Source organism: Bombus vancouverensis, chromosome 10 (assembly GCF_051014615.1).
Source record: "Bombus vancouverensis nearcticus chromosome 10, iyBomVanc1_principal, whole genome shotgun sequence".
Taxonomy (NCBI): Eukaryota; Metazoa; Arthropoda; class Insecta; order Hymenoptera; family Apidae; genus Bombus; species Bombus vancouverensis.
This window is the reverse complement of record NC_134920.1, coordinates 7,160,870-7,179,374: the sequence shown is the minus strand read 5'-3', so window position 1 is coordinate 7,179,374 and position 18,505 is coordinate 7,160,870. Positions and strand designations below refer to the sequence as shown.

General features: G+C 39.6%; 1 protein-coding gene across 3 annotated transcripts in view; it reads left to right on the top strand.

The window, feature by feature from the left end:
• LOC117156970 (agrin) overlaps window positions 1–15,638 on the top strand; it is a 325,884-nt gene extending 310,246 nt beyond the window's left edge. For 2 of the 3 annotated variants that reach the window (XM_033334550.2, XM_033334545.2), the window contains 15 exons: window positions 76–225; window positions 369–629; window positions 785–931; window positions 1,218–1,454; window positions 6,107–6,301; window positions 6,938–7,111; window positions 7,640–7,979; window positions 8,181–8,408; window positions 8,492–9,096; window positions 9,238–9,649; window positions 9,720–9,973; window positions 10,062–10,155; window positions 10,366–10,473; window positions 10,906–11,080; window positions 11,280–15,638. In XM_033334550.2, coding sequence (XP_033190441.1) covers window positions 76–225; window positions 369–629; window positions 785–931; window positions 1,218–1,454; window positions 6,107–6,301; window positions 6,938–7,111; window positions 7,640–7,979; window positions 8,181–8,408; window positions 8,492–9,096; window positions 9,238–9,649; window positions 9,720–9,973; window positions 10,062–10,155; window positions 10,366–10,473; window positions 10,906–11,080; window positions 11,280–11,537 — 3,638 coding nt within the window. In that variant the 3' untranslated portion in view covers window positions 11,538–15,638. The remainder of the gene's footprint in view (window positions 1–75; window positions 226–368; window positions 630–784; window positions 932–1,217; window positions 1,455–6,106; window positions 6,302–6,937; window positions 7,112–7,639; window positions 7,980–8,180; window positions 8,409–8,491; window positions 9,097–9,237; window positions 9,650–9,719; window positions 9,974–10,061; window positions 10,156–10,365; window positions 10,474–10,905; window positions 11,081–11,279) is intronic. The other variant, XM_033334549.2, reaches the window with a different exon arrangement.
• Window positions 15,639–18,505: the final 2,867 nt, after the last annotated feature.

Sequence of the window (18,505 nt, the reverse complement as noted above, 5' to 3'; positions counted from 1 at the left end):
CTTAATTATAATTTATCATTTGTTTATTATACACTTTCATAAGCGAACATAATTCAGACGAGACTTTTAACCCAGGTATGGAAGTGAAACCTTGTAACGGTGATCCTCCATTGGTGGATGCCGATGGGAAAGAGTACGATTGCGGTAATGGTCCAGAACGACGAGATTGCCCGAGCAACAGTTATTGCCATCAGACCACGCGACTAGCTCGATGTTGCAGAAAAGGTCAGTCCTTTCGATGGAAATTTTAGTTTTAGAAAATTCTTTCAAACATATTTCGCATGTTATTACTAACGTCTTGCGATTTGCTATGAATAAAAAAAACGTCGTACTAAAAAGAAGGTCAACGTAAATTATCGATTATTTAGCTCAAGGAACCCAAGTCGTAAAGTGCTCAGACTCCTGGCACGGCTGCTGTCCGGATGGCAAAACGGCCGCACGCGGGCCCAATGGCGCAGGTTGTCCGAGTTTATGCAACTGCAACAGGTTAGGCAGTGTTTCTGACACCTGCAATCCAGAAACCGGACAATGCGAGTGCAAACCAGGTGTAGGCGGTCTGAAATGCGATAGATGTATGCCTGGTTATTGGGGCTTGCCTAAAATCAGCGAGGGACATCAAGGATGTATACGTAAGGATGCCTGAAATTCTGTTTAGTAATTTACACGAAGAGATTATTGCTTTATATCTGGAATTTAATGGACGATGATATATTTCAATATGAAAGTTAGTTTATCGATTGAATTAATATTAATCGACACGTCAAATTTCCTTTGAATGATCCAGCATGTGGCTGCTCGCTCTTTGGTTCCGTTAGAGAAGACTGCGAACAAATGACAGGTCGCTGCGTTTGCAAACCGGATATCCAGGGCCAGAAATGTACCATTTGCACCGACCACAACAAGATATTAACACCTACAGGGTGCTATTCAGGTATCACGCGAAAGGAAACTTCCACAGAATATAGTATAACTCAAATCTCAACCAATTTGCTTCCATCGACGCCTAAAATTGAATATACAGTAAAAAAATTATCGTCCTGGAATAGTACCAAGTCATTTAAATCCCAAAAAAATTTCCTTTCATATAAAACCAAATTTACAACGATATAGCGTCAGGTGTTATATAGACTCTGTGTAACTCTGTATAAACTGAACTAATATTCCAACCGAATAACATCCATCGATCGATTTAACGGGTTCGTTCTGTTTGTTTGCAGCCGATACGATACCGCCGATCCCGACGTCTTGCAACGAGCTGGAATGCTATTCCGGCGGGCAGTGTTCGGAAATCGGTGGACCACACTGTGTTTGTCCGTCGTCCTGTCCATCGGACATACCGTCCGTGCCGGTTTGCGGTAGTGACGGACAGACATACGACAACGAGTGTGAGCTCAGGCTGTACGCTTGTCGCCATCAAGCAGACGTGGTCACACAGGCCTTCGGCCACTGCAGAGGTGGGTTCACTGAACATACGCCGTACAGGCCGCCTTATATTCTGCATTACTAAACTAATTAACCACTGGGAGCACTTTTCACACGTTGGATCAGCTGTCGAACAGGACTCGCTCCTGTCTATAAAACGCAAATTTATTCTCTAGAGATTAATCGGTCTTGATAGCTGGTGAATGGCGTAGTACAATAAAATAATTCATCAACGTGTTTGTTAATTTTGTAGTGAATTTTCAGAATGTTTTGTTTATATACGAAGGCCATAGAGGAAAACATGATAAGTCGTATCTTTTATGAAACATCCAGAAATCAATAGAAATAGACTTATCATATTTCTTCCGTGTGTTCGATTATAGTTTGCGAATAAGGAATACAATACATATATCTGTTTGTAAAAATTAGGTGACGGGCAGCGAATATATAATATTTAAGAAGTTAACGATAGACGAGAAGAGAGGGATTGTTTAACGCACGAGATATTGTCGTAACGATTTCGAGGGTTCACGAATTTTAGAATAACTTAATTAGGAACAAGTGTTATCTAGAAGCTGGAGCTTGAAGTAGGGAATTTAATGATATATTTATCAACGTATGGGAGATGCAATATCGCACAGCCTGATTAAAATTAGGACTAACATCTAACCTGTTCCTTTGTATCCATTACGTGATAATAAACTTATCAAGTTTCTACTAACATGTATACATATATGTTTATAACCCCTTTACACCCGAAACGCTTGCCCACACTACTTTGCTTGCTTTCTTCTTGCTAACGTTCTATGATTAACGTTGCACCATGATCTTTCCCTTTAAAAGAATAAACAACCCGTCGATCAACGATTTAACAAGAAAGAAAGCAAAGTAAGTCAATTTACAATTAATTTAATAACATATTTACCGTACTTGTTTCATTAATTGGAATTTCTATTCCTTTCTATCGATTTATCCACCTTTTTCTTTTTCTAAACCGAGTTCGAACGAAATCGTGGAATTGAAAGGTAGAAAAGATTGAACAGGATACGTATCGCGGAATTTCCTTTATCCCAAGAGTACGCTATCTCACTCGTAGGTAAATTCTGGGAAAGTTGGTGACGTTAACTCGCGAAACTAAGCGCCAAAGGTGGATTTAACTAAATCACCGTTGACTTGGAAGCGAAGTCCCGTCTTAAGTGGTCCCTGTGAGCTATGCCCGGCCGGAACTTACATCGGAACCTTAAGAAACGGTAACGAAACGCCTTGCCCAGGCCGTTAAGCACAACTCCGCCATCAAAATGAATTAGTCCGCGACAGATCTAGAGTCTTTCGAAAGTTCGAACGAATGCAGTATCGACCGCTGTTTGATACCACTGTCCCCACATAAATTTAACCGTCGGAAATTCGGTCGATATCGTGTTCAATAGATGGTCGCGATAAATCTATCCAAGAAAAAATTCTCTTTGCATCTCGTTCCAATGAATTCTAGCGAATTCACGTGGACCAGGTAATCAGGAAAAGGGTTTCAATACCTGGCTTTTCGAACTCCTCGAACTAGCTCGCTATCTACTTTATTTTCTATTCGTTTCAATTGCTATATCTGTTATTATAAATGGGAAAACTTACTTAGCGTAACTTAAGTTTCACGTGTAACTCATGCATTCGCAATTGAAAATGGAAAAAAATGAAATTTAACAGGTACAAAGAAAGAAACCTTTGAGGTGGTTTATTATACGTATTAGTTTATTAAAGAGACGAGTGATAAAATTGTAATAGTCAGTGTATATTAAAATCACTTTAAATACAAGTACAGAAATAGTGTACACCGGTTGTTATCGTCGCTCGCTCGATACTACTGTTCGACTCTACGCTCGCTATTCGACTGCATGACTGGCTATAAAGATTCGCTATACTAGCTGTCCTAGAGAGCACGTTCGTCTATCTGTATCGACCGGAGCTGTTATAAAAAGTTCGAATGTAACTGCGGTTCACGATTGCAAATAACGGCGATAATATTTTGTCCGGAGTTCGTTTACCTTTGAACCTATTAAACCAAACCAACACTCCAAGGCACAATAATATGAGCCTCTCCCGATTCGAATCTTCCATTGGCTCATGTGCCGCTACACTTTTAAAAATATGAGTTTATAAAAATAATATAAAAATTATTTTAAATTATCATGCACTGCCTCGTTATAATATCCTCGGATGAAAAGTCATAATCGTTCATTACAATACAATATTATTATTGTTAATACAAGAGCATAATCGATAAATCCAGGTTAAAAATTCCTCGATATCTACCATAAAATCATCGGATTGTAAATATAGTGGAATACAAGAGCTCTTTGAACTTCACGTATAGTCGATAGACTCGTCAAACGAAGCAACGAGTCTTAACCAAGAAGAAAACGGAGAGAAGCCTCTCCATCTGTCGCTGCAGAGTATTCCACATTCACTGACAAAGTTCGCGGAGTGAAACGTCGAAATCTATTAAAGTCTCCTCCTGGTTCCGTAACCTCTCACTCCTTATTTTCGATTGCTCAGCCCCGCCCCCCTCCCCCCCCCCCCACGCCCTCCAAAGTCCCGCCTCAGCAACGTTGCCCTGGTCCTCCCTTGTCGCTGAAAGTCAATCTCTTAAAAAGTTCTTCTTTCTCGGGACTCACTCTACAGAGTCAAACATAAATCAGATTACTTTGAGCAGATGAACCATCCTCTTTCCTCTTACAGCCTCTCCGCCACTGTTGTCATGTTTTATACCGAAAGGACGCAGCTCCCTCTCTGCATAGTAGAAGGCTACTATTTTTTCATCACGTTTTCCCTTCTTCCCCCGTACGTGACGTAGAACAATTTCCGCGAGCGAAATATCGCATGGAACCGCACGCGGTCGACGCCACTTTCAACCCCGTAAATATTGTATGCCGCAATTTCTTCGACGTTCCTCGCGTGATCTCTTTTCCGTGTTGAGGATACGCGACTACTGAAAGAAGAATGGATATCCCGCTTACGTGGACATTCTGACGTGACGTGAAGTTTGATTAAGGGAGAGGGTGCGTTTGATCGATGTGACGCACGAAAAAGGAAGGGGCGAGACTATTAATTGTTTCGTTCGACTGGAATGAACGAAGCTGAATTGGAGTATCATTATTTTGGGAGATCATTGGGAGAGTCGAAGAGGCATCTTGTACGAATCGAGTGTTTGTCTGTCCGTTGATCTACTATCCTATCATTTATTTTGTACTCGGTTTAACCGTTCTGCCAATCTCTTCCAATTTTAAGAAGAGAATTCGCCGAATTTTTCCTCGTATGCAAAGGGAACTTTATCTTATGTATTTCATCGTCGTACTTCGTGTCGAAAATAATCCTAATTAAAAAGGAAATATTATCCCAATTAGCGGCGACAGCGAGAGAGTCGAAAGACAGGTAGAAAATATTTATACCTGTCAATATTGACATCGTCATCTCGAAATTCAATTACATGTCGTGAGCACGTTTGTCTTCATATATACATAAGTATTTAATATGTACATACATACATATAACACATACATAAGTATTGAATTCATGCATGGGTGAAACTTGTTTCCCACCGAAAGCAGAAAACCGTTAACGATTCATGAAAAACGAGAATAAAATGTAAAACCAAGAAATAGCTGCGTGACATCATTCACATCTGTCTGTTCCACTTCACCTATTTGAACTCTCAACTTCATCAAAATTCCACGCTTTCAGCAGATAAATACGTAGCTAATCCTACTCCAGTTCTTTGGTACTCTTTGTAAAATAAACAGGGAGGGAATGAAATAATGGAACAGGGAAACGGTAACGTCGATAAAGCCAACCCCTCCGATGAAAAGGCCAATCGTCGATGTGGATCGAGAAAGAAATTCTCTCGGTTCGTAAATGTCAACTCGTATTTGCCGTCAGATTCTCTTCTCCGCCAATCAACGAACTCTTAAATTGGCTAAATCCATTCCTCTCGCCCCTTTCAACCCCTTCTCCATCCATTTCTACACACCAATTTTCCAAGCAGAAAATATTTTCATCGGAGACCGAATGCGAGCGGGAGAAAAATTTCGTTGTCGGTTTGTCCCGCAGTCGATAAAAGCGTTGATTATATCGAGAGGAATATGCGACGATCGGCACAGCGGCGGGAGGCAAGGGGTAAACATACAAAAACCGAGAGAGGAAAAAATAATGGAAAGAGTGGAGGACAGTGAAAGTCGTCAATGTGAAATAATAGGAAGCAACGCTGCAATTGGAAAGTAATTAAAATCCCATTAAGCTGTCTTCGGTTTCTGATGCCAACTCGGACTTCCTAGTTTCGATAGAATATGCTATCCGATTTTTATCATTTCAAAAATTCACGATGCGCTTCCGCTACTTTGTTCGAGACTGAAAGTTCCCCTTTATTCGTACAATGACTTACTACGATATTAAGTGGTTCGCTATAGAACTTGTTTGTCAATATGTTACGTGCGTTATATAATACACCTTTTAAATGGTCAAATGTGCTTCCAAATATATATTTTAAAAGAAATTATTTATATATTACAATTCGTCGCTCGTCCAAAACGAGTTTATTTTTGAACGCCGTCTAATTCTGAAATCGTAACCTTGTCTTTCCATCGCATCACCCAAAACGAACAGTGGTAGAATTGTGGAACGTTCGTAAAATTTTCAGACGATCCCATGGTGAATACGGACTTCCCCGTTAAAAGGTATACAGCAGTGCAATATACCCAACCAGCAGCCGCCATTTCTCCGTTATCGAAATCTACCAGGCATCTGTTGGTGCCGGAACCGGATCCTCGCTATTATTACACCCACAGGGCGCATCAAGAAACCATCACGATCGACAGGGACAATTTAAAGCACGGTAAAAATCGAGCCCAATTCCATTCTACGCCCGTCCGTGTCGATATTTCATCCCAAAGTTACACGCGACGACTACGAAATGCAATCTTGCGCGCTATCTTTCATTTTGTTTTAAGACATCTACGTGTCCGTCCTTTAAATTCCATTCTATTAAACTACCGTAATCTACTTATCTACAAACATTTCAACGCGATAACGAAATATCAATATCCCGGGGAAATTAAAGTCAAATTTAATCAAACGAATTTCCGCCCGCCACTTTCAGTATTCAGTGATACACGTAGCACCAGAGCCAAATGCATTTCGTCATAAGTTTCTGTAACCGGTGCTACGTAATTATCGTCGTCGCGATAACGTTAACAGCGTGACGTAATTAATAGTTTGAAATAGCGTTGAATAAATACTACGAATTAATATGTTTGTGCTCTTGTGCACGCGCTAGTTTGCCTATGTGTATATGTCTGTATGTGTGCGCTTCGAAACGTGCATTCCTAAATCCGCTTGACGGTTAATTCTGAATCAGCTCGACGTTGGTAATCGGATCGATGTCGTACGGAACCAAGACCGTACGAGAAATGCCTTTTTTCTCCAGACTCAATGCAGAGACGTCGATTTATCCGTTAATTCTGCTTTTCAGGAGTGGCGGCAGCGTATAGACCAACCCCGGCGACGATTCGCGTGGTCACCGCGTTGCTCGGCGACCTCTGTACCGACGACAAGGATTGCACCATTCCTAACAGCGAATGCTCCAATGGAGGTTGCATTTGCTCGGAAGGATACGCGGAAACCAGCGACAGACAGGAATGTTTTGGTAATTGATCCGATCTTATCTACTCTGGTTGTTCTTGGGGATTTCTCCTGTTTATTCGAGCGATGGTTTTGCATTTTTCTCTTTTAATGTGGATACGATAATAGCAGTGTAAAGTAGTAAATGGTAGAGATAAAATACGAAGATTAGCGATAAAAATTTTAAAAACTCTTATAATGGTCATATTATTTCATAAGTACATCTCCCAAAATATGCGTCTTTCTTTTACAAAAAGTACTTATTCTTTAAAGCAAAATACAATCTCACAAATTTTACGTGTCGCTGATTTCAAGCAGAGTTACCAAAGAAATTATATTATAGAATAACATTAATTTTCTTATTACAAAGGAACAAAGACCATTTGCATTACGTTCTTTCGGCTTCTAAGAGCAAAGTGTCGTTCAAACGAGGTGTAAGTGAAAGAGAAGAAAATAGATACAGAAAGGGGCTCTCTTTGACCGAATCTTCCAACGTTATTTGCGCCGTGTAAAGATGAAGAAAAGAATGTAAAAGAAACTGACCCTTTTCCAGCTAATTACGTGCCTGTTACACCGACCGAAGAATTTCGTGCCTGCTTGTCGTATCCGTGTCACGCGACATCGACGTGCATCGATCTGCCGAGCGCAACGTTCGTTTGCATCTGTCGTCCAAATTACACCGGTCTATTATGCGACGAGGAGATCAACAAAAGGGATTACGAGGTGCCGTCGTTCGACGGCAAGAGCTACGTCAGGATGAACAGATTGAAGGCTTACCACAAGTTCAGCGTCGAGGTTGAGTTCAAGACGTACGCTGACAACGGGATTATACTTTACAACCAACAGAAGAGCGACGGCACCGGGGATTTCGTCTCGTTAGCCATCGTCGACGGGTCTGTAGTTGTTATCTCCTGAATTAGTATCATTCACGTGAATATAGTTACGTTGGTGTATTGATAATGCCTTGTTGGTTTATTCGGGAAAGATTCTTATCTTCTAGACACGGTTATTTCAATACATGACATTATATATCGAGCTAATGAATCAGTTCGCACTTTCATGTATACTATTTAGGATTTAATTTATTTTTACAGACATGTACAGTTTCGATACAATTTAGGGAATGGCCCTGTAATTCTTTCCTCGCCTGAAAGAATTACTATGAAAACGTTTCATCGAGTTGCCGCGAAAAGATATCACAAGGACGGCGTTTTAATTTTCAACGATGGGGAAGATGTTGCTGGTCAAAGTCAAGGAATGTTGAAGTCGCTCGATCTCAACCAAGATACGTTCGTCGGGAACATGCCTACTAATTATTCTAAGTAATTTTTCCCTCGCAATTACTCGTCTAGTCCTCGCATTTCATCGAGAAATTTAATAACGCGAAAGCTTTTTATCTGCGCAGGGTTTACGATAATATCGGTACCAACCATGGGTTCCTCGGTTGCATACGAAAATTGAAAATCAATCGAAACTTCGTCGATCTTCATGTGGGCCGCGATAAAGAGATCTTGGAGACTTATCGTGTGAAAGAATGCGGAGAGAACGCGTGCGCCAATCTGCCTTGCCAAAACGGCGCAACATGTCAGCCCATCTTCGAGGAAGATCTCTGCAACGGTCGCGAGTGCAGAAGAATTCAGAAACGAGGGAAAGGTAAAAACAAGAATGGCATGAACATTGTCAGATGCAAGGGATCGCATTGCATCTCGATCGATCAACGCAGATCGAAGAAAAACGCGAAGAAACGTTGCGCGGCACCTAAGTGCGATTACGATTACGACATCGATTACGAGACGAGCTTCGAACATGGCAATTACGCAGTGGAGAAATACGATCCGCCTGATTATAGATGCATCTGTCCACCTCAGTTCACTGGCAGAAATTGCGAAGAGTCTTTAGATCCTTGTATAGGCGAACCTTGTCAGCATGGAGCCACTTGTGATATTCTTCCACAAGGTGGTTACGTTTGCAAGTGTCCACCTGGCAGGACTGGAGAACACTGTGAAATCCGTGAGTAAAAATTCGTTTGATATGTATTCGTTAACGAGATACATTGTACCGATTCGTTAAAGTTAATGACGTTTGTTTTTACATCACTGAACAACTTATCGAATAATTTATTGAATAACTTCGTCGTTTAATTAATTCTAGTCGACGCTGAGTTAACAGAGCTATTGATACCCGAAATGTCCGGGGACGGTTTCTTGGAACTCCCATGCTTGGAAGGTGTAGCGAAAGCGTTCTCCATCGAATTATGGTTTCTCACGCACGCCAACGACGGTTTGCTACTTTACAATGGCCAGTTGAACAACGGACGTGGTGATTTCATTAGTCTGAACTTGGTCCAGGGCAAACTGGAGTTTAGATTCAATCTTGGAAGTGGTATCGCCAATATTACCTCTCCAGACCCTGTTACGCTCGACACGTGGCATTGTGTTCGAATCAGTAGATTGGGCAGAGAAGGAGTTCTTCAATTAGACGACGGAACTGTTGCCAGAGGACTGTCCGGAAGTCCGTTAACGGAACTGAATCTCGAAATGCCTCTTTATGTTGGCGGCGTTAAGTGAGTTTCTAAATATGTTTCGTTCAACGAAGAACTTTAGATAGAAAATATATATTTCTTTAAATGGTAGACATTGGCGAGAAGTTCATCGACTCGCTGGAGCCTGGACTGGATTGGTAGGCGCGGTACAAAGACTGATGGTGAATGGAAAAACGTACCAAAATTTAGCTGTCAACGTTACTCAACATAATACGGAAATCTATGATGGTCTACCATGTCCTAACAACGAGAACCCTTGTCACAACGGTGGAGTATGTTTACCTCTGTTAAACAGTTATCTGTGCAAATGTGCGAACGGTTACAATGGTCTCCACTGCGAATTTTGTAAGTAATGTTCGTCACATCTTATTAAAAATGAACTGTAAAATTTTGTAAACACAAAGAGATGTTTCTTTCTTTCTTAATTTGCTAGTCATGGGCTACGATGTATCCACGGAATTATCCGAAAGGCCAGTGCGTTTCAAGGGCGACAATTTCTTGCAATTTAAGCACCGAAACGGAAGAAGGTAAATCGAATCGATCAACGATCGAATCAGTAAACGTTTTCTAAAAGTTCTATCGCATACTCCTAAGTCACTGCATCTACACCTCTTAAGGTACTAATCCGAATTAGGAGCACCAAGTTAGGTTGTTCAATAACGTTAGTAACAGTAGACTAATTAGATCCTTCTTCAATCAAAGTATCACTAACCTTTTGATTGTGTAACACCGACTAGTACTAACTCAACTAATACTACCCTCGGCGAGTACTTTGAGGAGTCCTACTCCGACTACGACTTGGAGGAGGATGTCGACTACGATTACGACAGTTACGATTACACGGAGTAAGTTTCTAGGAAGAATAGCTGTGGTGTACTCGTTTGAGGGAGAGACCTTTATTATCTGTGCCTATGTATCGCCGTGTCTGCTAACCTATTTATTCGATAATAGAGAATGCTAATATCATGCCCTTCAAACCTAATCAGAGAAACTTTCATCAGTAATTATGGTCAAAAACAATTTGCTAAAAATTGTACAAAATAGAAGCAAAACGCTAATAATTATTGATATACTTTAGATAATCTTATATTTTAAAAGAGCTTTAACTTTCAAAGCCATACCATGAAACATAGGGTTACTAGGGTTGATATTGTATGATTTTTATTTATTTTATAGCAATGCTTGCTTGTATGTATTATGTCTTTGTCCTATGGCACCGTAGCTCGATATTTAAGACTAAGCACACCAAACACGCACTAAAGAAAACGATATTGTAGGCGCAAGGGTCAGCAGTCGAATAAATTTGAGCTGAGACTGAGAACAACGCATCCGGATGGCTTGATTGCCTGGGTTGGAAGAGGCAAAATCGAACATCTTATTTTATCGTTACACGGCGGCCAAGTTCTTCTTACGTACAAGAGCAAGAGCGAGCAGATATCATTGAGGAGCAGGGTTAGTATTAGTGTTTTATCAATTATGTATCGTATTATGAAAGTTATCGAATGCTTAACGTCATCGATCAATTGGAACTAAATGAAATAATTAATTAGTAGGTTTAAACTTAAACTAATCGATAATATTTCTAGTTTATTAGCGATTATTAAATTAATTGAAGTATTACAAATGTTTTACCGATGGTTTTTGTATGCAGGAACGGGTGGACGATGGTGTTTTCCACCATATCAGGGCATCGAGAAGACGAAGAACGTCGATGATACAAATCGACGATTTCACTCCGGTGAAAGTATCCACAGAGACCACCCTGTTAACGACAAACGGCAAGCTGTTCGTCGGTGGAAAACCCGGCCATCGAGGCATCAAAGGCTGCGTGTCAGACTTCGTAGTGGATAAACGACGTCTTCAGCTGAACAGGCGGAAGATCGAGTACTGTCACGACAACGATGTATGATAACGAATCCCGGAAACGACGATTGTCAACGTGATATCGCCTTTGGCCACGCTTGTCGACTTAACGACGCTTTTGTCTTCGACGAGTTAGCATCTGCCTAAAACGGACAAAGACGAACGCGAAGGAAATCGTTGGTGGTGTTCGTTTCTGGGGGAAACGGAGGGAACGAGACACGAGGTTTGAACGATTCCAATGAAAACGAAGAAACAGAAAGCGAGATGGCGGAAAGGAACTGGGCTTGTAACCGACAAGGAGACACGTGATTCCTGCCAAAGCTGTACGAGAGAATACAATGAAAAGGGACCCGCCAATCGTGCTACAGCAAAGATAAATGGCGGATCCAATAACAATAGCAAGCTAACTCGTATATTTATTTTTCGTTCGGGATAGTATAGGGAAACAGAGTCCCATTTGTCGTTCGTTTGCCACAACGAATGATCAGACGGTAGAGAAGAGGTGAATAGGAGGAGCATCTCTCGTGTTAAATGCTGAACGTTCTCATCTAAGGACAATAATATATTTTTAAGGTGACGAGATTAAATATACATATGAATAAATATATGTATGTATAAAATTTAACGCGTATACGTATAAATTTGGGGCTATGGGGAGGAAATGCTTGTAAAGCATCGAGTTGAAGCTGAGTGGTAAGAACAGTGGGATGGGGGGATTTCCGGGGTCAAAAATACAGAGACGGGCGTGAAAGGGATAAAACTCATCGATATTCGTTTAGACGTTACTCTGTAAGTTAAATATATCGAAGCACCTATAAATGTTTTACGATGCCAAGACTGATTAATGGGGGAAAGAGAGAACGTAAGAGGAAGAGTTGAGAGAGTTAAAATAAATGACAAAAAAAAAATAGTTAAAACAGAAAAAAACAGAAAAACAAAGCGATAAATCGGTGTTATGTTTGAGTGTTTCGGTAGAGAGATTTAAATGATCGTGCATTATCAGAATATAGAAGAATGTATTTTAAAGGACTTGTTGATTTACGCCAGTAGAGAAAAACGATAAAAAAGAAAAGAAGAAAAAGATGAACGAACAAGATAAATACACACACATACACACACACGCGTACACGTAACACACGTAACATACATAAATAAGAATTATACGAACAGATACGCCGTACAACGTTGTTTCTAGGCAAGCAAGGCTTTTTACAAATGCGCAAAGGAATAGATATATATATTATATTACTATGATTATATTATATATATAAATATATATATTATACATATGACACTATATGCAGATTACATTCCATTTAATGGACACAGGTACCATGATGAATGTGTATCGTCGATCGGTCACGATCATCGATGTATCGTTACATTTCGACCCGGTACTAAAGAATGCATCGAGCTTGCCTCGAAGACACTCCATTTCCGTTCGACAATCTCCAACACACTTGCACGAGATAGTTTCGCAATCGATTCTAAAATGCTTACGAGCGTAATCACAGGTTTCTTCTTCATATACAGGGTTCACGGAAACGCACGGTCTACCGCGATCGATTAAATTGTAAATGGACTAGAATCGAAGAAAATAGAAGAATCGAAGACATGTATGCATTAAATAACCGAGAACGAAGTCGAATCGTTTCCATCGAGTTGAGTTCCTTCGACGAATCGAAAGGAATTCGAAAGGAAGGTGTCTAGAATGTGGAAACGAAGATCGTGAATTTATACTCGAGATCTACAATTCTGATTGATTCTATAAAACACGGAAAACGATTCGGCGTCTGAAAATGATGCGAAAATAATAATAATATTATTAATTATATGATAATGTACCGCTTGTGTGTAATCGAATGATCAACGAGAAGGAGTGTCTGAATGAAAGCTGACGTATGGTTGAAGAAAGAAAAGTAGATACCGTGCCGGGATATACTACTTGTAAATATGATTAACATGTGCTGATCTACGAGTTGATTATCGTTTTACTATCGTGTACTAAAGCTCGCGTAAGCGTGCGCACCTGCATAAGTCGGACCTAAGAGAAAATCGTCAGAACGACCTAATTATAATCGTAATGATTCATCGAATAAGCCTTTTACGACGAAGTTTTTCTTCCTTTTTGTTTAAATTTCTTTTCTTCCGTCGCTCGTGGAAACGAAACAATGTCTGCGTCAACGTGTTCTTCCCCTGCTCGTCGATCCTGTTAACGATCGCGACAAAATGTCGAAGACAGCCTAAGTTCTAATCGTTAATGGCGACTGCCGATCTTCGGTCGCAGAAAGAGACGTTATCGAAGATTTTTCAACTCGCCTCGTCGAATATTTCCAGCGTCGCTCGATTTATCGAACGAACAGAAGTTTCATTTTTTAATACGAAAACGAAACGAACTAATTAGTACGGTTGCCAGTTCGCGATACTGGACGCCATTAATGAAAAAATGTCGTAACTTTTAAGGTTGTTTTTTGTGCGCACCGTTTAAATACGTAATTTCTAGAACCTAAGCGCCAAACACAATACATATCTTTGACGTGCATAAGATTATATACATATATTTGTAAAATCCATCACGTGGAGTCGATATTCTTATCGACATGTAAATAATGACCATACATTGTCTGGAAATGTTCGACGTTAACTATGTTGTAAGTAAAGTGATTCTATGAAGGAAACGAGCGTCGATCGACCAAACTATTGCGTAATTATTCAAAAGAAGCGCGTGAATATTTTCCTCACCGCTACTACGACGAATCTTCTAATGGTTTTTAAACGTATCTTTTCTATTATGTTCTTTCGTTCGAAAGATGCACACTTATACAATTTTTATAATGTAACATCTCAAAGCAATCATATCTATTTCATATCTGTCGATCTATAACGGTCGGTGTGCAAAGAAAATTCTGAAAGGAAAGAGTTCGTTCTCGAATAATTAAGCCTTGACTATATAAAAATTGTTCCTCGTTAGAGAATTCGGATTGATCGCGAGCAATATTGTCACATATCCTCCCTCTTGAAATGTGATCCTTTGTATTCTTCCAATGAATATCGCTGTTCAACATATCGAAACGAATTTGTGGCCAGTAATGCGTCTCCTGGAAGAACAAGAGAAAAGAAGAATGTTTTATTGTAACGAAAATAGAAAGAAGATCTGCTTCGATCGTCGACGTTGCTTTCGCGAATATACTGCGTTTTATATATATACATATATATCTATATAAAAAAAAGAGGAAGTTAGATTCGAAACGTATTATAATTATATTTCTATCGAATGTATTTGAATTTGTAATGGTTAAGAAAGAAATTCGTAGGTTTCGGTTATATATGTAAGTTAATTATTAAATTTCGACTGTAATAATTTTTTGCTACATCGAAAGGGTTGCTACTTCGTGAAAACATACATTGAAGAACAACAATGGAAGAGATAGGGAAATATTCTAAAATTTTTATGTTATTATTGCGTGAACTGTGTTCTCATTGTGGATCGCAAGTGTTGAACCGCCATATCTCATTTCTTTTGCGGTACATTGTCATTGGATCGTCAATGTGTCCGACATTTACGTGCGTGTTATCGTAAAAACTACGGTGTATAATGCGTAATCGACGGAACGGTACAAAATAAAACAACAAAGATGTCATCTGACTTACTTTACGAAATCGTTCGACGAAAAAGAAGTTTCACGATGCTGGTATGATTCAAAGAACGGGAGCGTATACAAGGAGCGAGGAAAAATTTCAATCCATGCCTGAGAATTACTGCCAACCTAGATAGAGATCACAGGATCGATGTTTTTGCCTCTAAAGCTTCCCCGTCCCTAAGAAATTTATCGACTCGTGAGTCACAAAATTTTATAAAACGAGAGAAATCGATTGTCCCTATGAAACACATAAGAGAGACACAAAATGATTTGTCGAGATTTCCGATTGTGCGTGCAACATCGTTCAGTGTCGTTTATTTCTCACGGAGACTAACACCTATCGCGGCAGGGCGATCGTCTGAATTAGTTTTTTTACTTTGATACCGTCTTTACTGCGACCATTCGCCGTTTGCTGACCTAAAGTATTTGTGAGCTACACTGTATAACAAAAAGTACGCGTTGTAAAGTGACTGTATATACAAAAATAAATTATGCGATTATCTTGAGCGTCGTGTTTTTCTACCCTCTACTCATTTTGTTTTATTAGTAGATTTACATTTTTTCATATTTAATGCATAAGAATCTTCACTTCAGTTATTAATTTATTATAAAAATTCCATCGAATAATTTTTCATTAATTAAGAATATTTTAGCAGACACTAATCAAGCTAATACTTGCAGTCAAACGAAATTACCCAAGGGATTAAACTATCGCTATAGAATACATTGGCGGTCGCTAATGATATTCAGTCGTCAGACTCTGTGATTCTCCTATTCCATTTAAACTCCTTCTACACCTGGATCCTCGACTCTAAAGTTGCCAAGATATCGTAGATGACATTAACTTGCAGTTTCACGATCGCGCAATTTTGGAGATATAGCTGGTGTGATCAATTTCAAGTTTATTAGATTCTCCGTGCGAGAATGTCTATTCTGTAGACACGCGTATATGGCAATGTCAGTCTTCAGATCGTAGAACTCGATGTTAACGATGTCAAACTTGTAGGACACGACAGCAGCAATCATAGATCCGTCAAGTCTGTATCGACCAAGATCCGTCAGAATGGATGCTTAAAGCTTTGGTATTACTCGATACAATAAAGCATTGAATGATTAGTAGACTATAGATATTTAAGAAGATTCAGTTTTTACGGTCATAAGTCATAACTTATCATGTCAACTCATCATCTATATGTCGGATTAACGTTGGGGATAGGGTCGTAGGCGTTTGATGAATCTTCATTGGAATTAGCCATCGTTATGCTATAACAAAGGTATAGTTTATTAACACAAGTATGGATACCACAGACTTGACAATCAATCTACCCTTATATATTCCTTTCCCAGCCTCTCGGGTCTATCTTTGTTTTTAAGGAGAGCCATATAATCAGCCCATACCTTTGTCAGGTACACGTCCCTTCCGTGACCATGGCTATGTTCAGTGACCAGCTAAATCACTTAGGGCCCAAGCCCATCACCACAAAGCCAGATTGGAATATTAAAACTATTTCTTATTTTTATTACTTAAGTGTAGCTATAGTAAAAGTCTGAACTAGGGTATTGGGGTTTTTCGCAACATTCCAGACGGGAAGTCCCGATGTTCCTTCATCTCCGACATATGTGTCGGAGAAGAGTCAGGAACAGGGTTGTGGGCGTTTGATAGACCTCCCTTGGAGTTGGCCATCGTTGTGTGATAACGAAGACGCGGCCTGATGCTACGAGTGGGGACACTACCGATTCGACAATCAACAGCGGTGATTGGGCGCTTGCGATGTTAGCGACGTTGGTCTTAGGTTCGATGACGAATCCGCGGTCAACGGGATGAAAAAGATACTTGCTCTAACTCAAACTCACTGATCGTCAGGCGCTGCTCCCTTCGTCGGTGGGATCTCAAGAAAGAATGAATCTTCGTCCCAATGATGCCACAGAGGAAAATTATGATGGGGTGTGTCTAAGGACACGAGATCATCGGATCCGTCGGATATAGCCCTCGTTCCGAAAGTAAGGGAAATTGACGTCTTTGTTAATTGGTCAGTTTGGGACAAAGACTGTCTGTCCGTTTGGCAAATCTTAATTGCGGGAAAAACCCAGGTTTTATAGCGGGTCCTCGGGCTAACTGGACTTGTGTTGTGTACGTGCCTCAACATCAGGTATTCGTTGTCCGAAGGAACCGTTGGAATGTTTTACTGTTATGTACCTCTATTGGTATTTCTTTTAATGAGGGTCATACTATAATTCCACACCTTTGTTAGGCGAAGCGCCCGTCCCGTTGACCGCGGCTACGTTCGGCGACTGATGGTCGCCTTGAGCCCAAGTTTATTATCACAAATCGCAAACAAGTGCAATTGGGCAGGATGACGGCAAATTGTTTAATTACGACTGTAAACTTTAATTGCAATTTTACGGATTTTCCCGAAGTTCCAGAGAGACGGCTCCGGCGTCCTTTCATCTCCGACATATATAATTTAAAATAACTCTTAGCATCAAGATATCAGAACGATTATCGATTAAAATAAAAATTATTTATTTTAATAGTGGTCCTTTATCATATGTTAGTGAATGTACTATCTGAACTATTATCCAAATTAATTACTATACTAGATTCTAATACATTTCCCTAGCTATCTGTCTAAAACTTTTGTTACACCTGTAAATTTGCAGCCACTTTTATGATACTCGTATTACACCTCTGGTAGAAGTTCTGAAACGAAATCCATCTTGCTGGGCTCCAACATTTCAATTGTGCTAAGGAATTTGAAAAACCTTCTTAAAAGCGGGAATAATTACCCTCCATAAAATTCACAGTTTGTATACCTGAGCATTTGTCACGGTTGGATGTTTCTTGTTTAGGTAACTTGACTGACCTGACTAACCACGTTCAACTAATAATATACTCATAAATACATCATTATGCATGTCAGACGTTTACATAGATTATTTCATGTATCTAGTACAGGAATAATAAATAAGGCTAAGAATGTTAAGTAATATCAATGTTACAATAATAGAACAGTATTAACATATCTATCAATATATTGATTAAATTGGACAATCCAGTGTCATTTATATTTAAACACAACACGTATCATGATTATTGTTTTTATTCTAAAAGTTACATTGCTTACAATGTTGTACACTTAATTGACTTATTATATAATTTTAAAGATATATCACTGGTACGCAACAGTGTAGTCGATTCACTTATAAATATAAATATCTTAAATCTCTATCACATAAAATATAAATTTGAGCCTTCATTTATGCGATCTAACTGGTTTCTATATGAAACTTTATTGATTCTACGTACGATTGTATATACGTTTCCACATTGAGTATAATCAGAAGATTTGTAGTAATCATTCAACTGTTTTAA